Raw genomic sequence first — 22,506 nt, 5'->3', positions numbered from 1 at the left:
AAAAGGGGAAATGGAGAAATCGGAGAGAGAGAAGTTTTTAGTGAAAACCAGGTCTAAGTAGTGGCCATCCTTGTGGGTGCTGGCTGCAGTCCACTGTTGAAGGCCAAAAGAAGAGGTTAGAGAAAGAAAGCGGGAAGCCCAAGGGAGAGAGGGGTCATCAATGTGGCAATTGAAGTCCCCAAGGAGAAGAACAGGGGAGTCTGAGGAGAGAAAGAAAGAGCCAGGATTCAAAGTGAGAGAGAAAGGCAGAAGATTGATGAGTAGAGGTAGGTGGGTGATAGATGACAGCCACGTGGACAGGGAGAGGAGAGAAGATCTGAACAGTGTGAACCTCAAAGGAGGGAAAAGCAAGAGAGGGGGGAATCGGAAGAGTTCGGTAATGGCAGAGAGAGGAGAGCAGGAGCCCCACCCCTCCACCCCTGCCATCAGTGTGCGGAGTGTGGGAGAAAGAAAGGCCACCATAAGAGAGGGCAGCTTCCAGAGCAGAGTCAGACTGAGTGAGCCAGGTCTCAGTTATAGCAAAGAGAAGCAGGGAGTGAGAGAGAAAGAAGTCATGCACAGAGAGGAACTTGTTAGAGAGGGAGCGAGCATTCCAAAGGGCACAGGAGAAAGGGAGACAGGAGGGAGGGTGGCATGGGATGGGTATGAGGTTGGAGGGGTTAACACCAGAAGGAGTAGAAGTTGCATGTGGGAGGCGAGGACGAGAGCAAGTAGAAATAAGGCAGGGACCAGGATTGGGAGAGATATCCCCAGAAGCAAGGAGGAGAAGCATGGAAAGAAAGAGAATGTGTGAGGATGATTTGTAGGGGTGTGTTTTAGTGGAAGATGTATAGCTGTGTGGTGTCAGAGGACGCAGGTAAGAAAGGAGTTCATGTGAACTGAGAAGTGGGGCAGAAAGGAGAGATGGAGATATATGAATAGAGTTAGAAACATAAGGAGACTGGTGGAAGGAAGTGCATAATTTGAAAATAAGTGAGGTTGCAGCAAATATAAAAAATAAAGGCGGCATTACAGCAATAGTTAAGTGTTGAGGTGATAGATGGATGATAGCCTCTTTTCCAACGTAGATCAAAAGCAGGAATCAGAAGCAGTAAGTGATGTCTACTTTTCCACTTCTTTTTTAACTTCCTTTTTAAACTTCATATTCTACTTGAAACATTTCTACTTAAAAGCATATCTGCTTAGACGCCTGGCTGCTAGCAGCAGGAGCTGTTATGAGTTTACTTATATACTTTTAGAAAGTCACCTGGTTGGCACAACAAACTTAATTAGCACATGTGAGGGTAGTTAAAGCAAATGGTTTTTCTAAGTTGGGTGTTGCCTTGCACAAGTGTGAAAGCTGAATTAAATTAAGACAGTAGGGGGATGATTTACAGACAGACAATTGGAATATGTTTTTACCTGAGGAAAGAGAAGATATGGTAATGAAGCCGCTTTAAAATCGTTTGTATTAATATTGTGCGGGAGCGGGGGTCTCCTGAGCTGAACCGCATTGATTTCAGCCTCGAGGACCCCTGCTTCCCGAGTTACAGGCCCAGATATGGGGTGCCGGTATCTCCTCCATTATTTACATGTCACATGTCACGTATAGGGTTGCCAGCTGGCTTGTCCAAAAATACTGGACACCCACACCCCCGAACACATATAAAAAATACCCCCACGCCCCCAAATACATTTAAAATATACCCCACCTGCCCAATACATATAAAATATAACCCCACCTCCCCAATACATATACAATATACCCCCACCTCACCAATACATATAAATATACCCCCACCTCCCCAATACAAATAAAATATACCCCCACCTCCCCAATACATTTAAAATTACCCCCACCATCTCATCCCACCCTGGCCCCCCATCATCATGATCTCATCTCATCTCCCCAGGCTGGCCAAATCACCATTTTATCCCCCCCATTATCATCTTATTCTCCCCCCCCCATCTTCATCTCACCCTGGACCCCTCCCCTATCATCTCCCCCTCCCCCCCCCCATATTGTGTCCTTACCTTATTTCCTGCAGGACGCAGACATCACAAGACCTGTCTTTGGGATGCTCGGGTGTGGGCTCCGCCCCCGCTGTCCTCCGATTGGCTGTCCTCACCTCCAGTCAGGACACAACTCATGAGTCCTCCAGTCCTGACTGCGTCCGGCCACCGTCTGCTCAGCCGCGCACAGCGCTTCCGCCCTCGCAAGGTATAATGGTAATACCGGACTTCCTTCACTACAAATTTATGCTGTCCTGTTTCAACTCTGCCCTCTCAGGCTAAACAAACTACTTTTCATCACTAATCAACACGCACAAGTCTAACCCACGTCGACTCTTTTCTGTCTTTGACTCTACTCAGACCACCCTCGGCTGCCTCCTCTTCTTCCTCCATCTCACCTCAGGACTTTGCTGACTTTTTTAAGAAAAGGGGGAATCCATACGTCAGAACATCCCATCTGTTGCCTCCTCCCATCCCACACCGCTTTCCTAACTCGCCTCCTGCCTTTCTTGACTCTTTTTCTGCTATCTCGGAGGAGGATGTGTCACTGCTGATCTCCTCTTCTCCCTCTACCACCTGCCCTCTTGATCCTATTCCTTCCCATCTCCTAAAACCTCTTGCTCCTTCTATAATCCCTATGCTCACACAGATCTTTAACTTTTCCTCTACTCTGGTACTTTTCCATCCTCCTTCAAGCATGCAACCGTGATACCATTGCTCAAAAACTGCAAGCTTGACCCTACCTGTCCTTCTAACTATCGACCTGTCTCCCTCCTGCCTTTTGCCTCCAAACTCCTTGAACGTCTTGTATTCCCTTTATTGCTACACTTTCTCAACACCTATTCTCTTCTAGACCCTCTCTACAACAAGCATGTCAAACTCAAATGCTAACAAGGGCCACATTAAACAAGGTTTAAGTTCAGGTGGGCCGCAAAAAAAAACAACTTAAATTTTCATAGAAACGTAGGTTTATTTCGAGAAGTACAGTGTTGTGTGTGTGTGTGTGTGTGTGTGTGTGTGTGTGTGTGTGTGTGTGTGTGTGTGTGTGTGTGTGTGTGTGTGTTTGTGTGTGTGTTTGTGTGTGTGTGTGTGTGTGTGTGTGTGTGATGACCTCACTAACCGAACCAAAAAAAAGCCAGATGTGAATGATTCTGAACCCATTAACCAGTGTCAGGATGCCCCCTCTTCACAATTTCTAAGCAGCAATCCCGCCTGGGATCTTACCTGATCCGCAGTCCCTCAAGGTACTATACTGGAGGGGAGGTTTCCCTACCAGTCTTCCGATGTCCCCCGTGTGAAACTTGAGTCAGATCCGGAAGAAAGCAGAATAGTTTATTTCGGTGTAGGTATATGGGCAGTTAAGATAAAAACGAGAGACAGAGAGAGGCAGAGAGAGAGGCAGGGAGAGAGGCAGAGAGAGAGGCAGGAGAGAGGCAGAGAGAGAGGCAGGGAGAGAGGCAGAGAGAGGCGCAGAGAGAGAGAGAGAGAGAGAGGCAGAGAGAGAGAGGCAGAGAGAGAGAGGCAGAGAGAGAGAGAGGCAGAGAGAGAGAGGCAGAGAGAGGCAGAGAGAGAGAGAGAGAGAGACAGAGAGAGAGAGAGAGGCAGAGAGAGAGAGAGGCAGAGAGAGAGAGAGGCAGAGAGAGAGAGAGAGAGAGAGAGAGAGAGAGGCAGAGAGGAGAGAGAGGCAGAGAGAGAGAGAGAGGCAGAGAGAGAGAGAGGCAGAGAGAGAGAGAGAGAGAGGCAGAGAGAGAGAGAGAGGCAGAGAGGCAGAGGGACAGAGGCACAGAGGCACAGAGGCTCTCCCTGACACTCTCTCCCTCTCCCTGACACTCTCTCCCTCTCCCTGACACTCTCTCTCTCTCCCTCTCCCTGACACTCTCTCTCTCTCCCTCTCCCTGACACTCTCTCTCTCTCCCTGACACTCTCTCTCTCTCCCTCTCCTGACACTCTCTCTCTCCCTCTCCCTGACACTCTCTCCCTCTCCCTGACACTCTCTCTCTCTCCCTCTCCCTGACACTCTCTCCCTCTCCCTGACACTCTCTCCCTCTCCCTGACACTCTCTCTCCCTCTCCCTGACACACTCTCTCTCTCCCTCTCCCTGACACTCTCTCTCTCCTCTCCCTGACACTCTCTCTCTCTCCCTCTCCCTGACACTCTCTCTCCTCTCCCTGACACTCTCTCTCTCTCCTCTCCCTGACACTCTCTCTCTCCCTCTCCCTGACACTCTCTCTCTCTCCCTCTCCATGACACTCTCTCCCTCTCCACTGACTCTCTCTCTCTCTCCCTCTCCCTGACACACTCTCTCTCCTCTCCCTGACACTCTCTCTCTCCTGACACTCTCTCTCCCTCTCCCTGACACTCTCTCTCTCTCCCTCTCCCTGAACACTCTCTCCTCTCCCTGACACTCTCTCTCTCCTGACTCTCTCTCTCTCCCTCTCCCTGACACTCTCTCTCTCCCTCTCCCTGACACTCTCCTCTCCTGCACTCTCTCCCCCTGACACACTCTCTCTCCTCTCCTGACACTCTCTCCCCCTGCACACTCTCTCTCCTCTCCCTGACACTCTCTCTCCTCTCCTGACACTCTCTCTCCTCTCCCTCTCTCTGACACTCTCTCTCTCCCTGACACTCTCCCTCTCCCCGACACCTCTCCCTCTCCCCGACACACTCTCTCTCCCTCTCCCTGACTCTCTCTCCCTGCACTCTCTCTCTCCCTCTCCCTGACACTCTCCCTCTCGCTGACACACTCTCTCTCCCTGACACACTCTCTCTCTCCCTCTCCCTGACACTCTCTCTCTCCCTCTCCCTAATACTCTCTCCCTCTCCCTGACACTCTCTCCCCCTGACACACTCTCTCTCCCTCTCCTGACACTCTCCCTCTCCCTGACACTCTCCCTGACACTCTCCCTCTCCCTGACACTCTCTCTGTCCCTCTCTCTGACACTCTCTCTCTCCCTCTCCTGACACTCTCCCTCTCCCTGACTCTCTCTCTCCCTGCACTCTCCCTCTCCCTGACACCCTCTCTCTCTCTCCCGCTCCCTGACACTCTCTCTCTCTCCGACACTCTCCCTCTCCCTGACACTGTCTCTCCTTGACACTCTCCTCTCCCTGACACTCTCCCTCTCCCTGACACTCTCCTCTCCCTGACACTCTCTCTCTCCCTCTCCCTGACACTCTCTCTCCCTCTGCCTGACACTCTCTCTCTCTCCCTCTCCTGACACTCTCTCTCTCCCTCTCCCTGACACTCTCTCTCTCTCAGACACACACACACACACACACACACACACTCAGACACACTCAGACACACACACACACACACACACACCACCTTGCTGCCACCACTGCTCCGGGACACAACCCCTTCCTCTCCTCCCCCCCCCCCCCGGCGGCCGCGCAACCCCCTCCATCTCCCTTCTCCCTCCACCCACCCTCTCTCCCTTCTCCCCCTCTCTCTCCCTTCTGCCCCCCCTCCCTCTCCCTCCACCCACCCTCCCTCTCCCCCCTCTCTCCCTTATCCCCCTCTCTCTCCCTTTTGCCCCCCCTCACTCTCCCTTCTTCCCCCCCTCCTCTCCTCCACCCACCCTCACTCTCCCTTCTTCCCCCCTCCCTCTCTCCCACCCACCCTCCCTCTCTCCCTTCTGCCCCCCCTCTCTCCCTTCTGCCCCCCTCTCTCTGCCCCTCTCTCTCCCCCCACCCCTTCTCCCCCCACCACCAGCCCGTTTTTCATACCCACTCCCCTGCACCAGCACCGGCGCGTTTTTCACAACCCACCCCCCTGCACCAGCCCCAGACCGTTTTTCACACCCACCCCCCTGCACCAGCACCAGCCCCAGCCCGTTTTTCACACCCACCCGCCTGCACCAACACCAACCCGTTTTTCACACCCACCCCCCTGCACCAACACCAACCCGTTTTTCACACCCACCCCCCTGCACCAGCCCCAGTCCCTGGCCCGTTTTTCACACCCACCCCCTGCACCAGCCCCAGTCCCCAGCCCGTTTTTCACACCCACCCCCCTGCACCAGCACCAGCCCGTTTTTCACACCCACCCCCCTGCAACTTAAATTTTCATAGAAACGTAGGTTTATTTCGAGAAGTACAGTGTGTGTGTGTGTGTGTGTGTGTGTGTGTGTGTGTGTGTGTGTGTGTGTGTGTGTGTGTGTGTGTGTGTGTGTGTGTGTGTGTGTGTGTGTGTGTGTGTGTGTGTGTGTGTGTGTGTGTGTGTGTGTGTGTGTGATGACCTCACTAACCGAACCAAAAAAAAGCCAGATGTGAATGATTCTGAACCCATTAACCAGTGTCAGAATGCCCCCTCTTCACAATTTCTAAAGCAGCAATCCCGCCTGGGATCTTACCTGATCCGCAGTCCCTCAAGGTACTATACTGGAGGGGAGGTTTCCCTACCAGTCTTCCGATGTCCCCCGTGTGAAACTTGAGTCAGATCCGGAAGAAAGCAGAATAGGTTATTTCGGTGTAGGTATAGGGCAGTTAAGATAAAAACGAGAGACAGAGAGAGGCAGAGAGAGAGGCAGGGAGAGAGGCAGAGAGAGAGGCAGAGAGAGAGGCAGGGAGAGAGAGAGAGAGGCGCAGAGAGAGAGAGGCAGAGAGAGAGAGGCAGAGAGAGAGAGGCAGAGAGAGAGAGGCAGAGAGAGAGAGAGGCAGAGAGAGAGAGGCAGAGAGAGAGAGAGGCAGAGAGAGAGAGAGAGAGAGACAGAGAGAGAGACAGAGAGAGAGGCAGAGAGAGAGAGGCAGAGAGAGAGAGAGGCAGAGAGAGAGAGAGAGAGAGAGAGGCAGAGAGAGAGAGAGAGGCAGAGAGAGAGAGAGAGGCAGAGAGAGAGAGCAGAGGAGAGAGAGAGAGAGAGAGGCAGAGAGAGAGAGAGAGGCAGAGAGGCAGAGAGGCAGAGGGACAGAGGCACAGAGGCACAGAGGCACAGAGGCTCTCCCTGACACTCTCTCCCTCTCCCTGACACTCTCTCCCTCTCCCTGACACTCTCTCTCTCTCCCTCTCCCTGACACTCTCTCCCTCTCCCTGACACTCTCTCTCTCTCCCTCTCCCCTGACACTCTCTCTCTCTCCCTGACACTCTCTCTCTCTCCCTCTCCCTGACACTCTCTCTCTCTCCCTCTCCCTGACACTCTCTCTCTCTCCCTCTCCCTGACACTCTCTCTCTCCCTCTCCCTGACACTCTCTCCCTCTCCCTGACACTCTCTCTCTCTCCCTCTCCCTGACACTCTCTCCCTCTCCCTGACACTCTCTCCCTCTCCCTGACACTCTCTCTCCCTCTCCCTGACACACTCTCTCTCTCCCTCTCCCTGACACTCTCTCTCTCCTGACACTCTCTCTCTCTCCCTCTCCCTGACACTCTCTCTCTCTCCCTCTCCCTGACACTCTCTCTCTCTCCCTCTCCCTGACACTCTCTCTCTCCCTCTCCCTGACACTCTCTCTCTCTCCTCTCCATGACACTCTCTCCCTCTCCTGACACTCTCTCTCTCTCCCGCTCCCTGACACACTCTCTCTCCCTCTCCCTGACACTCTCTCTCTCCCTGACACTCTCTCTCCCTCTCCCTGACACTCTCTCTCTCTCCCTCTCCCTGACACTCTCTCTCTCTCCCTCTCCCTGACACACTCTCTCCCTATCCTGACACTCTCTCTCTCCCTGACTCTCTCTCTCTCCCTCTCCCTGACACTCTCTCTCTCTCCCTCTCTCTGACACTCTCTCCCTGACCTCCCTCCGACACACTCTCTCTCCCTCTCCCGACTCTCCTCTTCCCTGACTCCTCTCTCCCTGCACTCTCTCTCTCCCTCTCCCTGACACTCTCCCTCTCGCTGACACACTCTCTCTCCATGACACTCTCTCTCTCTCCCTCTCCCTGACACTCTCTCTCCCTCTCCCTGACACTCTCTCTCTCCCTCTCCCTAATATTCTCTCTCTCCCTCTCCCTGACACTCTCTCCCCCTGACACACTCTCTCTCTCCTCTCCCTGACACTCTCCCTCTCCCTGACACTCTCCCTCTCCCTGACACTCTCCCTGACACTCTCCTCTCCCTGACACTCTCTCTCTCCCTCTCTCTGACACTCTCTCTCTCCCTCTCCCTGACACTCTCCCTCTCCCTGACTCTCTCTCTCCCTGCACTCTCCCTCTCCCTGACACCCTCTCTCTCTCTCCCGCTCTCTGACACTCTCTCTCTCTCCGACACTCTCCCTCTCCCTGACACTGTCTCTCCTTGACACTCTCCCTCTCCCTGACACTCTCCCTCTCCCTGACACTCTCCCTCTCCCTGACACTCTCTCTCTCCCTCTGCCTGACACTCTCTCTCTCTCCCTCTCCCTGACACTCTCTCTCTCCCTCTCCCTGACACTCTCTCTCTCCCTCTCCCCTGACACTCTCTCTCTCTCAGACACACACACACACACACTCAGACACACTCAGACACACTCAGACACTCAGACACACACACACACACACACACACCACCTTGCTGCCACCACTGCTCCGGGACACAACCCTTTCCTCTCCTCCCCCCCACCCGGCGGCCGCGCAACCCCCCTCCATCTCCCTTCTCCCTCCACCCACCCTCTCTCCCTTCTCCCCCCTCTCTCTCCCTTCTGCCCCCCCCTCCCTCTCCCTCCACCCACCCTCCCTCTCCCCCCTCTCTCCCTTATCCCCCCTCTCTCTCCCTTTTGCCCCCCCCTCACTCTCCCTTCTTCCCCCCCTCCCTCTCCCTCCACCCACCCTCACTCTCCCTTCTTCCCCCCCTCCCTCTCCCTCCACCCACCCTCCCTCTCTCCCTTCTGCCCCCCCCTCTCTCCCTTCTGCCCCCCTCTCTCTCTGCCCCCTCTCTCTCCCCCCACCCCTTCTCCCCCCACCACCAGCCCGTTTTTCATACCCACTCCCCTGCACCAGCACCGGCGCGTTTTTCACACCCACCCCCCTGCACCAGCCCCAGACCGTTTTTCACACCCACCCCCCTGCACCAGCACCAGCCCCAGCCCGTTTTTTCACACCCACCCGCCTGCACCAACACCAACCCGTTTTTCACACCCCACCCCCCTGCACCAACACCAACCCGTTTTTCACACCCCACCCCCCTGCACCAGCCCCAGTCCCTGGCCCGTTTTTCACACCCACCCCCTGCACCAGCCCCAGTCCCAGCCCGTTTTTCACACCCACCCCCCTGCACCAGCACCAGCCCGTTTTTCACACCCCACCCCCCTGCACCAGCACCAGCCCGTTTTTTCACACCCACCCCCCTGCACCAGCCCAGTCCCAGCCCGTTTTTCACACCCACCCCCCCTGCACCAGCACCAGTCCGTTTTTCACACCCACCCCCCTGCACCAGCACCAGCCCGTTTTTCACACCCACCCCCCTGCACCAGCCCCAGCCCGTTTTTCACACCCACCCCCCTGCACCAGCACCAGCCCGTTTTTCACACCCACCCCCCTGCACCAGCACCAGCCCAGCCTGTTTTCACACCCACTCCCCTGCACCAGCGCCTGTGACTCCGGTAACATGAATGATTGTACTGCTTGGCAGCATCACCTCAGGACAGATCGGTCAGTGAGCAGCAGCAGAGACACACAGACACACAGACACACAGACACACAGACACACAGACACACACCTCAGTGCTGCGGTCTGGTTACTCTGAAGTGAATAATGGCGGACCGGCTGCAGGCCCCATTGGATGGGAGCGGTCATGTGACCGCTCCTTCCTTCCCCGAGAGGCAAATTTCAATTTGCCGCTCTCGGAAGAGTTTCTCCTCCTCAGCACGCATCAGCGCACATGCGGAGGGAGAAACTAGGTCGTTGTGAGCGGGCCGCAAAAATATCCGTTGCGGGCTGCATGCGGCCCGCGGGCCGCATGTTTGACATGCCTGCTCTACAATCTGGCTTCCACACTGCTCACTCTACTGAAACAGCCCTCACTAAAATAACCGACGACACCATGGACCACCCTCTTCTCCTCCACATTCTCCATACTCTTACCTCTCCATCGTACTTTCAGTGTCTCTTTTGCTAACACCTCCTCCTCCTCTATCTATCTCTCTGTGGGGGTACCCCAGGGCTCTGTCCTGGGACCACTTCTCTTTTCTCTTTACACACTCTCTCTAGGTGACCTAATAAAATCTTTTGGGTTTAAATATCACCTCTATGCTGACGACACACAAATTTACCTTTCAACCCCTAACCTTACACCTGCTATACAGACCAAAGTTTCTGAATGTCTCTCTGGAATATCATCCTGGATGGCCATCCGCCGACTGAAACTTACTGTAACATGGCAAAAACAGAGCTCCTTATACTTCCTCCCAAACCTGGCCCTACTACCTCCTTCACATTACTGTTGGAAATATGATCATTCACCCAGTAGCCCAAGCACGCTGCTAGGGGTCACACTCGACTCCTCTCTCACATTGAAAACATTTCTAAAACTTGTCGCTTTTTCCTCTGCAATATCACAAAGATACGTCCTTTCCTCTGTTACTCGTCTGCTAAAACTCTGACTCAGGCCCTCATTCTCTCCCGTCTCGATTACTGTAACCTCCTGCTGTCCGGCCTCCCTGCCTCTCACCTGTCTCCCCTACAATCTATCCTAAACGCTGCTGCCAGAATCACTCTACTCTTTCCTAAATCTGTCTCCGCGTCTCACCTCCTGAAATCCCTCTCATGGCTTCCGATCAAATCCCGCATCTCACACTCCATTCTTCTCCTCACTTTTAAAGCTTTACACTCTTCTTCCCCTCCTTACATCTCAGCCCTAATTTCTCGCTATGCACCATCCCGACTCTTGCGTTCTTCTCAAGGATTTCTTCTTTCTACCCCCTTAGGATCTAAAGCCCTCTCCCGCCTTAAACCTTTCTTACTGACTGCCCCGCACCTCTGGAATGCCCTTCCCCTCAATACCCGACTAGCAAGCACCCTCTCTATCCACCTTTAAGACCCACCTTAAGACACATTTGCTTAAAGAAGCATATGAATAGCACTGTGGATAATCCTGGACACATGATACATAAAGCTTGGCCCCCTCCTACTGTCTCTATACGTTCCCTTACCTACCAATTAGATTGTAAGCTCCTCTGAGCAGGGACTCCTCTTCCTTAATGTTACTCTTATGTCTGAAGCACTTATTCCCATGACCTGTTATTTATATTATTTGTTATTTATATGATTACAACATGAATTACTACTGTGAAGCGCTATGTATATTTATGGCGCTATATATAAATAAAGACAAAAGCCATAGGTGTCTGGCATTACCTCCAATTTTATACCGGACAGGCATAGGAATTACCGGCCTGTCCGGGTGAAAACCGGACACCTGGCAACCCTAGTCACGTGACGTAAACTATTTAAAAATGGCGGCGACACTGGCATCCGATGCCCCATACCGGGGCTTGTAACTTGGGAAACAGGGGGTCCCTGAGCCAGAAATCAAAGCGGTTCAGCTCAGGAGACCTCCTGCTCCCGCACACTATTAAAAAAAAAAGAAGACATTAAAGGCAATTAAGGGGTTAAGGCACAATAGCATGTTTATTGGGGACAATCAGGGCCGCCAACAGAAATCATGGGACTCAGGACAAATGAAAGGAGCAGGCTCCCCCCCCAACCCATAGCGCACCTACCACAGAAAAAAATGTTTTAGCGCGCGACCTTTTAGCGCGCGACCTTTACTTAACTGTTTTTTTGTTATTGTTAATACGGAAAAAACATTACAATGCAATCTGTTTATTTTAATATTTTCAACAAAAGACAAAGATACCCAATGCTACATCCAATGTGACAAAAGGCCTGGGGGGGATTCAGTATGGGCCTGGGGTGTTCCCTACCTGCCTTTCTGGGTTAGGGGGGATTCCAATATCTCCTGTGTGAAGCTTGAGTCAGATCTGGAAGAAAGCAGTATAGGTTATTTCGGTGTAGGAATAGGGCAGTTAAGATAAGACAGAGAGAGTGTGGGTGAAAGAGAGAGACAGAGAGAGAGAGAGTGGGTGGGTGGCTGACTCTTGGGTGGGTGACTGACACTTGGGTGGGTAACACTTGGGTGAGTGACTGACGAGTGGGTGGTGTCTGTATTTATTCACAGACACACTCTCACTCAGTCACACACTCACTCAGACACACTCACTCACACTCACACCCACACTCCCTCACACACACTCAGACACACTCCCACACTCAGACACTCTCTCACACACACAGACACACACACCAGCACGGGCAGCCAATCAGGAGGAGGGAGTGCCAACACGGACAGCCAATCAGGAGGGGGGGGTGGGTTTCTTTGCAGCGCTGCCTGGTGGATCGCAAGCGCGCTAAATCCTGTCACCCCGTGGTGACCGGGCGAATGGATTTATCGAGGGACACAGCCACGCAAGGGAGCCCGGGCGGCCGAGTCCCCCTGACTCACAGGGCCGGGACGCCAGTACCTTCTGTGCCCCCCCTGTTGGCGGGGGGGGCGGCACAGTTTCCCACAATAAACATTGCCCACAATTGCCCACAATAAACATTGCAATACACAACAAACCCACCCCCTGTGCCCCCAACAACCCCTATACCCCCCTAACATACATAAAATATCATTTTTTATTTTTTTTTATGCACAGGAATTATACTATAGGCTGGCGGTGGCCCTTGGGTGGTCCCCACGGATGTCCGGGGCCCCGCTTTATTGTGGTGCCAAACCTGTGCCCCCCCCCAAAAATACATAAATAAATACTTTTAAATAAGTACACCCCCCTCCACCCCCCACCCCCCGCCCCCTAACACATACAGTACAATAATGGGCAAAATTACTATTATCCATATCTGGTGGGTGGGTTGTGCATTTGCCCATTTAAAATAAAACATTAAGCTGCATAAATAAAGTAAATAAATCTTATAATCACCCCTGCCAGGCTGCCACGATGAAGGCCATCCTCATCCTCTTCACCGTCCATGTCCTCTGTTGCCACAAACAATACAGAAGAATAAAAAAAGACAATCTAATGTCCCCTAACCCCTTAATCACCTTAGCGGTTAGTAACCGCTATAGTAATTAAGGGGTTAACCCACCCTGCCCTAACCCACCCTGCCCCACTACCCACCCGGTAGGGCTAACCACCCATCCATGGGGACAATACCCCCTTCAACCACCCCCGCTACCCACAATTAAAAATAATACACACAACAACCCCACTACCCACTTCCTAGGCCCCCAATAAACCATTACAATATTTAATAAACAATACACAAAACCCTGGGCCCCCACATAAAACAAATATTGATTTATTTTACACACAGGATTAATACCCCAGGCCGGCGGGGGTCCACGAGTGGCCCCGACGGATGTCTGCAGGCCCCACAGGGAACCCCGGGGGGTACCCACGGCATCTGGGGGCCTTCGGGTGGTCTCCGCTAAGCTCCGTGGCCTCTGGGTGGTCCCTGCGGGTCACCGCGGCCCCCAACGGGGTCCACGGGTGGTCCTTGCGGTTGTCTGGGTGTCCCTGGGTCACCCCCACGGGTGTCTGGGGACCCTCGGGTGGTTCCCACGGGGGTCTGGGGAGCCCTCAGGTGGTCCCTGTGGGTCCACAGGGCTGCCACAGCTGTGGGGCACCCAGTTCCCCCCGTGGGTACCCACAGGTGTCTGGGGGCCTCCGGTGTCTGGTGGTCTCCATGGGTCCCTGTGGGCCCCAATGGGGTCCACGGGTGGTCCCTGCGGGTGTCTGTGGGCCCTCAGTTGGTCCCTTGTGGGTCTCCGCAGGCCTGCAGTACCAATCTGTATTTCAAAAAATAAAACATATCCTATATTTCAATAAATACACCCCCCCCCCAAACACATACAGTAAATTAATGGGCCACACCCTTCATATTGCCAGGGGAAACTAGATTTTATTTACTTTATTTATGCTGGCTAATGTGTTTAATAATGGGCAAATAATCTATTATCCATATCTGGATAATAGTTATTTTGCCCATTACTGTACTGTATGTGTTTGGTGGGTGAGTGGGTGGGTGGTGGGGTTGTATTTATTGAAATGTAGGCCATGTTTTTTTTTTTTTAAATACAGGATTGGTACCGCATGCCTGCGGGGACCCACAGGGACCAACCGAGGGCCCACAGACACCCGCGGGGACCACCCGTGGACCCCATTGGGACCCACGGAGACCACCTGGAGGCCACGGAGCCTAGCGGGGACCACCCGGAGGCCCCCAGACACCCGTGGGTACACCACGCGGTGCACTGTCTGGCCTGTGTTCACCCATCGGGACCACCCAGGGACCCCCGCTGGTCTGGGGTATTAATCGTGTGTGTAAAATAAATAAATATTTGTTTTATGTGGGGACACAGGGTGGGTGGGTTGTGTATTGTTCTGTATTAAATATTGTAATGGTTTAGTGGGGGCCTAGGAGATGGGTAGTGGGGGTATTTGTGTGTATTCTTTTAATTGTGAGTAGCGGGGGTGGGTAAAGGGGGTATTGTCACCAAGGATGGGTGGTTAAGCCTACCGGGTGGGTGATGGGGGGGTGGGTTGGGTTAACCCCTTAATTACTATACTATATTACCAACCGCTAAGGTGATTAAGTGGTTAGGGGACATTAGATTGTTTTTTATTCTTCTGTATTGTTTGTGGCAACAGAGGACATGGACGGTGATGAGGATGAGGACGGCCTTCATCGTGGCAGCCTGGCCGGGGTGAGTGCAAGATTTATTTACTTTATTTATGCTTGTTAATGTTTTATTTTAAATGGGAAAATGCGCTATTATCCATATCTAGATAATAGTAATTTTGCCCATTATTGTACTGTACAGTATGTCTTAGGGGGTAAAAGGGGCGGGTGGGGACGGGTTTGCATTTATTTAAAAGTATAGTTTATTTTTTGGGGGCACACCATTGGTACCGCAGGCCAGCGGGGATCCCGGACTCCCGGGGGGATCACGAGAGGGCCACAGACAGCCACGGGGATTACCCGGGGACACCCGCTGGCCTTTTGTATGAATGGTGTACAGTACCTGAAAAAAGGTACACAAACATTTGTTGTCTATCTCCAGCTTCTTTTGCGCCTGTCTTTAGCTGGCGCGTTTTTGTGGCGTGCTTTTAAAGCACGATTGAGTTAGCGCCGCTTAGAGAATCACGCTGACTGGCAAAAATCGGCACGTTTGCCGTTTTTTTTTGCCTGATTGGACATGCTTTGCTCACAGGGCTGAAAAAATGCCTTTTAAGGCCGATAAAGCGCTTAGTGAATCGCGCAGAAGCCTGTATCAGCCTTAAAAGCCACTTATTGCTCTTAAAAGCAGTTAACAGCTTAGTGCATCGCCCCCATAGACACAGACACACAGACACACAGACACACCCACATTATCTACTGTATACACAACACAGGCACAGCGACCCACACACCTTATCTACTGTAAATACCACACAGACACACAGATACAAACACAGCTTATGTTCTGTATACACAATGCAGACACCTTATTTACAACAGTATATACATGACAGGCACACCTACTGTATGCATAACTGATATCACAACTGATATCTTTTCTACTACTGTATGTGCACAACACAGTTATTGACACTCACTTCATCTACTGCATACACACCTTATATACACAAATTAGATGCACATACACCATATCTACTGTATACACAACACAGCTACTGACACACAAGCACACTCCCTAGATGCTGTATACACAATACAACTACTGACACACACATTATCTACTGTATACACAACTATTTACACACACACACACACACACACACACAAATTATCTGCCGTATACAGCACAGCTACACACAGACACACACAGTATCTAATGTATACACAACACAGCTACATAAATATAGGCACTATATTGCTTATTATTTTTTATTGTTTTTTTGGGGGGGGGGGGGATGGGTGGCTTCATGAGTTGTTGAACACCAGTAAAAACAGATAGAACAGAGCATAACTTTATCCACATCTTTCTACTCCAGACAAAGAAACTGAAATGTACCTACACTGTAAATAATCAGACATCCTCTGGTCTGTAAACAAGAAGGAGGTGCCCTCCTGTTCCTAAAACATCGGTCTCTGATCTGTCTCTGGTCCCAGTACACAGATTGGTTGTCTCTGGGTCTCTGAAAGTGTCTCTCAAAGTTATTCTTTGTGTGTTTTTGTAAAGATGATGGCTATCTAAAGAGGAGCCTGACTCTTATCTTCACCCTATTGGTTTGGTGGAGAATGTCTTGCTCTCCTCAAGTTTCCCCAGCTCCACAGACTCAGTTCGACTTCGCTGACGGAAGACTTGGGAGACTTTGCGGAAGCTGGAAACCTCGGATGATGTCCCTTCAAAGAGCTTGGCCATGAATCCAAACCCAGCAGTCCTGATGAAGGAGCCACCGGCAAATGCATACAGGACGGGGTTAATGCTACTACTGAGGAAGGCCAGGGCTGTGACATTGGGTCGGGCAACGCGAGCTGCATTCTTGAGATTTTGTGCTGTGGTGCCTGAGGTAAGGTTGCCAAACACCTGCAGGATATTTACCACCTGGTAGGGCAGCCAGAAGAGGGCAAAGGTCACGACGATCATGACCACTAGCCGTCCCGTTCTTCGCTTGCTTTGGAACTTCGCACTACGTAACCTCAGGCCGATGTACAGGTAGCTGAATACAATAACTGTGAATGGGATAATAAACCCCAGGATAGTCTCAAAGAGGTACTGAAAGACAATTTGCCGAGGGCTGGTATGGAAGGGCAGGCAGATCAGTCGGTTGTTACCTACATTCAACACAGTGCGGTAAAATGGCATGGGGATGGCAAGCAAAGACGCTAATAACCATATGACTGCAACCAGGCTTCTGACCACGGACTTGGTCCTCAGCTTCTGTGAGGAGAATGGTTTAGCAACGGCCAGAAAGCGGTCCACACTCATGAAAGTGATGAGGAGGATACTGGCATACATGCTCAGGCAGCTGACGTAATGGCACAGCTTACAAATTGTGTCCCCAAAGACCCAGTTGCCAGTGCTCAGAAGGTGGAGGAAGAAGGGTGCTGTGAGAAGTACTATGATGTCGGCCATGGCCAAGTGGAAGATGAGGATGCAAGTGACAGTGCACTTCTTCATGCGGATCAGCACGGTCCAGATGATGAAGGCGTTGCCCGGGAAACCAATGAAGAAAGCCAGGGAGAGGATGGCGATGCCCAGCCGAGGGGATGATCCAGACGGAGGGGGTACTGAGTGCAAGGTTGAGTTTGCAAGAGAGGAACTGGCAGTGGTCATCAGCTCAAGCATTGTACTCTAAGTTTCGGGGAGAAGAAAAAAAGGATTAAATGTTGAGGTCATTCTTGAAACAGCTAATTCAGACAAGTGTGTGTGTGGGGGGGGGGAGGCGGACTGTGTAAGTGGGAGTGTGTGTGTTTGTGGAGGAGTGTGTGTTTTTGAATGAGTAATTGAGAGTGGGAGAGTGTTCGTGTGTGAGGGGGAGTGTGTGTGTGTATGTGTAAGTGTGAGAGTGTGTGATAAGTGGGAGAGTGTGTGCATGTGTGTCTAAGTGGGACAGTGAGTAAGTGAGTGTGCATGTGTAAGTGAGAGAGTGAGTGTGTGTGCATGTGTAAGTGGGAGACTGTGTACAAGTGAAAGGGGGAGTGTGTGTGTGCAAGTGTGAGGGGGAGTATAAGGGGGAGGGGGAGAGAGACGGGGAGGGAGGGCGAGGGTTGGGGTTCCCCAGAATTTCACAATCAAATTCTGGGGTTCCCTAACCAAGAAAAGGTTGAGAACCACTGTCTAACAAGTGGCACATTTCCAAGCAGAGATAAAGAAAGAAAATGTCCTGTGCCATATCTGTGGGTTGATAAATAGATTCCTACAGGTTGTGTGTTTACATTGATACACTGGCGACACACTTTATTCGAGCTCGGCTAGTCCCACGAATTCGGGTATACCCGGGTGTATTGAGGTTTGTGACTGTTTTCTGCCCGAGTGCATTGAGGTATTTTCTAGGCAGGGATTGAAGCATTTTATTCCCGCTGGCTGCAATACTGCACAGTATATATATATATACTGCATTACAATTCATGAATTTATGCCATCTGGTAGACACGCGAAGCATTGCAGCCTATTAAATCCTAATCATTATCATTTAACAGATCAGCCGCCCGTCAGCCAGGCATGAACCCAGGCTGGGAAGGCAAACGCAACGGGGCTTGTCAGAGGTGAGGAGCGGCGCATTCCAGGTATCTGCCAGGTACATACTGGGTATTTGCTCGAATAAAGTGTGTCGGTGCAGTACAGTGGCCATAGTGATTTTGTACGATTATTCTATAGTACAACAGAATATTGGGGGCTATGACCTAATCTGAATACGCAGGAAAATGTACACAGGGGACTTGCTACTTCACAAGCTTGTGGATGGGAATTCTCTGTTGACATTGAAGTCCCACTGAGGAGTTGAGCTACTGCATGTTCTTGGTTCTAAGTAGGGCAGAATAGATAGAGGGCACATACCAGTTCAGTCATGATGCTGCTCCTGTATCTCAGAGGTGGTGGTCCCAGTAAGCAGTTGCAGATCACAGCTGGTACAGAAATCCCCACTCAGTGGATCTACAGACACTGTCCCCTGAGAGGACTGAGTGTGTCACACAGGTTCACGAAGAAGCTTGCAGGATATTGCAAAGAGGTCCTTCTGTATGTTACCGGACGTACATATTTCCTGCCAGCATGACACAAGCTATTTTGTCCTCAGAATGTGGCCATCTCTGCTTATTGCATAAGTAATTGTTCGAACAAAATTAGAAATGGTGGTATACAACACAATATAGTAACTGAAGCAACAAATTATAAACAAAAAGGTATCATCAGGTGCAAAACATTCCTCATATTGTCCTAAAATGAGTCATACCCCCACAAATACAAGAGAGAAAGGTGAGGGGGGAGGGGGGGGGGTTAAAAACATGGAGCATGGTCACTGGTATTACAAAAAAAGTTTTATATTTTACACAATCTAAATATACAAGTATATATAATATATATATTATATATATATTGTGCTATAGGTGTCTATTTGCTGAGCAGCTGATATCACTTTACCTCTGACTCTCTTGGAGATGATAACGACGAATTTGCTGCAAAGGCGACCCCCAAATTAGGGTCTTCCCATTATGCTTCTCCTTCGCTGCTCCTTTCCACAACGCCAGCATGAACTGGGCCAACCTCATGAGGAAAAGACAGACACTACTTCAAGGACCTGGAGTTCGCCAGCACTTCCCTCCTGCATCTCTGCTGTGAGTGTCTGCTGTACAGCTGATAGCTGTTATCATCTCAAAGAGAGTCTGAGGTAAACTGATGAGTCACTGCAAAGGCAGCAGCCAAAGAGTGTCAGCCATTTTCTGCCGTTCACTGATGTTACAGCTGACTGCGCCAACCTTCTTATCCCTCTGCAGAGTTACGTGTTAGCTGTCTAGCAAGCCCCCCCATTTCACACCTCACGACCCCCCTCTATTTCCCTCCCTCTTCCCATGTTTTTTTTCCCCTCTGTCTCACCACTCATTCTCTCCCCCACCCATTAATGACCCCAATCTCATTCAATCCCTGCCCCCCGCCTCACACGTATTTCTCTCCCCTGCGTCTCACTCTTACTCCCACCCTCGTGCCTCTCACTCTCCCCCAATCAATTAACTCAGTCTCTCAATACCCCCTCCTTACACTCATTCCCTCCCCCTCACACAATCCCCCCACAAAATACATGCCATAAAACCCCACCTCTAATACATAGCAAAAAACGACCCCTCCAAATACATACAAAAAAAATCCTCACCCCCAATATATACAGACCCTCCCAATACATATATAAAAAAAAAATACATATAAATCCTCCCAAAACTCCAAATAAACCCCCAAATCCATATAAAAAACAACAATCCATATAAAAAAAATACATATTTAAAAAAACAATACATATATAAAAGAAAATACATATAACCCCCCAATACATATTAAAAAAATCAATACATATTAAAAACCTCCCTAATACATATAACCCCCAATACATAAAACACCCACCCAATACATATTAAAAAAATACATATAAAAAAACCTACCCAATACAGTACATACAAATCCCCCCAATATATATAACCCGCCCAAATACATATAAACCCTCCCAATACATATACTGTAACCCCCCAATACATATATTAGATATAAAAAAAAACAATACATATAACCCCCAATACATATTAAAAAAACAATACATATAAAAAAAACAATACATATTAAAAAACTCCAATACATATTAAAAAAAACAATACATATTAAAAAACCCATTACGTATTAAAAAAAAACAATACATATACAAAATCTCCCCAATACATATACAAAATCTCCCCAATACTTATAAACCTCCCCAAATACATATAAAAAAAACATTACATATAACCCCCAATACATATAAAACCTTCCTAATACATATAAAACCCTCCTAACACATAACACCCCAATACATATTAAAAAATCAATACATATATCCTCCCCAATACATATAAACCTCCCAAATACATACAGAATACAACGACCCTAATACATATAAACCTACCCAAAATGTATAATAACCCCACCAATACCATGTGAGTATATCTCCCAATACGGTTGGTTCCAGTACCATGTGATGGCAGCTATTTTTTTAAAGGATGTGGCATCATCCCTTTATGATGTCACATGGAACTCTAACCAATCGGATTGGGGGTGTACCATGCGAAACCTCATATGGCACAGCCTGTCACGGGAGACCAGGACTAATACCAGGGATCAACTCGCCAGACAGAACACAAGAGTTTATAAAATTAATTTATTTGAAAAAGATTATCTACAATAGAACAAGTAAACAGACACACATACCCGGAAGACCTAGTTGCAGGGACCTCCTTTCAGAGATGTCCCCTGTCCTTCCTGCACAGTGCATACAGGGCTGTTTTTCAGACCTGAGACCAGCACTGGAGCTCTGCATCTGCAGCTGGAAATCACCACCAGAAGTGGAGCTTGAGCTAACTAGGGGTCCCCATCCCCACCTCTTTATAGCATTAACCCACAACTTTGAAACATTCAGGGCCAGGAGCTGTCTACATGCCCAGCCCCTGATTGGTGGGTAGAAATGCAACATAAAAAGAGAAACATACTGTACTGTACAAAATGCTACAGTGAAAGGTCACAGACACTTTTGCAACATTTCTCCTGCAAACCAAATTAACCCCTGGTCACTTAGGTGCTGGAACCAGGTTTACAATACAAATTGTGAACACTTGAATAGTGCATCTGTGGAGGAAGACCAGAGCTGGACCTCAGGAGCTGATCAGCGAAGGACGCTGCCGACACGTGATCACGCAGTGATGTCACTACGCGACAGACGCACAGACTAGCACACACAGCGGAGGTAAGCCTGTGCATCAGGAACCCCAAAGGAAGCCTGCAAGAACACCGAGGACTATAGAGGTGCCACAAAATCGCACCAAAGAACCCCCCCCCCCCACCATAACTAGAGGATTAAGCCTGTGACGGCCAAAAAGTTCACAACTGCGCAATTTTAATTTGGAATTCGTTAGTGCGATTCTTACAGATTCTGTGTTATGTTATTTTAGTTAAGTTTTTTTAAGTTATTGTGCCATGATATCTCTTTCTCTTCCCTATGTATATTCCTACTGATATACATCCACCCCCGGACAAGGGGCAGGAAAGTTGAGTATATACTCAACCTCTCATCTCATCCTACCTCTCCCATCGTACTTTCAGTGTCTCTTCTGCTAACACCTCCTCCTCGTCTATTGATCTCTCTGTGGGGGTACCCCAAGGCTCTGTCCTGGGACCTCTTCTCTTTTCTCTGTACACACTCTCTCTAGGTGACCTACTGTAATAACATCTTTTGGGTTTAATTATCACCTCTATGCTGACGACACACAAATATACTTTTCAACACCCGACCTTACACCTGCTGTACAAACCAAAGTTTCTGAATGTCTCTCTGCTATATCATCCTGGATGGCCCTCCGCCGCCTAAAACTCAACATGGCTAAAACAGAGCTCCTCATACGTCCTCCCAAACCTGGCCCTACTACCTCCTTCCACATTACTGTTGGAACTACGATCATTCACCCAGTAGCCCAAGCACGCTGCCTAGGGGTCACACTTGACTCCTCTCTCACATTCAAAACATTTCTAAAACCTGTTGCTTTTTCCTCCGCAATATAACGAAGATACGCCCTTTCCTCTGTTGCTCGACTGCTAAAACTCTGATTCAGGCCCTCATTCTCTCCCGTCTTGATTACTGTAACCTCCTGCTGTCCGGCCTTCCTGCCTCTCACCTGTCTCCCCTACAATCTATCCTAAACGCTGCTGCCAGAATTACTCTACTCTTTCCTAGATCTGTCTCGGCATCTCCCCTCCTGAAATCCCTCTCCTGGCTTCCGATCAAATCCCGCATCTCACACTCCATTCTTCTCCTCACTTTTAAAGCTTTACACTCTTCTACCCCTCCTTACATCTCAGCCCTAATTACTCGT

The 22,506-nt window shown here is 50.1% G+C and overlaps 2 protein-coding genes across 5 annotated transcripts in view; both read right to left on the bottom strand.

Annotated features, from left to right (window-relative positions):
• The window catches only part of LOC142465185 (leukotriene B4 receptor 1-like), a 69,328-nt gene extending 50,165 nt beyond the window's left edge, over positions 1–19,163 (bottom strand). For both annotated transcript variants that reach the window (XM_075569159.1, XM_075569158.1), the window contains exon 1: positions 19,046–19,163. The gene's annotated coding sequence lies outside the window, so the exon portion shown is untranslated. The remainder of the gene's footprint in view (positions 1–19,045) is intronic.
• Positions 15,833–19,182, bottom strand: LOC142465186 (leukotriene B4 receptor 1-like). 3 transcript variants are annotated; one of them, XM_075569160.1, is made up of 3 exons: positions 19,046–19,182; positions 18,464–18,714; positions 15,833–17,257 (listed from the first exon to the last, which is right to left on the bottom strand). In XM_075569160.1, the coding sequence occupies exons 2-3, from the start codon at positions 18,473–18,475 to the stop codon at positions 16,178–16,180; spliced, it is 1,092 nt and encodes a 363-aa protein (XP_075425275.1). In that variant the 5' UTR covers positions 18,476–18,714; positions 19,046–19,182; the 3' UTR covers positions 15,833–16,177. The 3 variants fall into 3 exon arrangements, with proteins under 3 accessions (XP_075425275.1, XP_075425277.1, XP_075425276.1); XM_075569162.1 differs by having other exon boundaries at positions 18,464–18,668; positions 19,046–19,169; XM_075569161.1 differs by lacking the exon at positions 19,046–19,182 and having other exon boundaries at positions 18,464–19,039.
• Positions 19,183–22,506: the final 3,324 nt, after the last annotated feature.

This window comes from Ascaphus truei, chromosome 13, assembly GCF_040206685.1.
Source record: "Ascaphus truei isolate aAscTru1 chromosome 13, aAscTru1.hap1, whole genome shotgun sequence".
Taxonomy (NCBI): Eukaryota; Metazoa; Chordata; class Amphibia; order Anura; family Ascaphidae; genus Ascaphus; species Ascaphus truei.
Note: the sequence above shows the minus strand (reverse complement) of the source record. Positions and strands in the feature narration are given on the sequence as shown.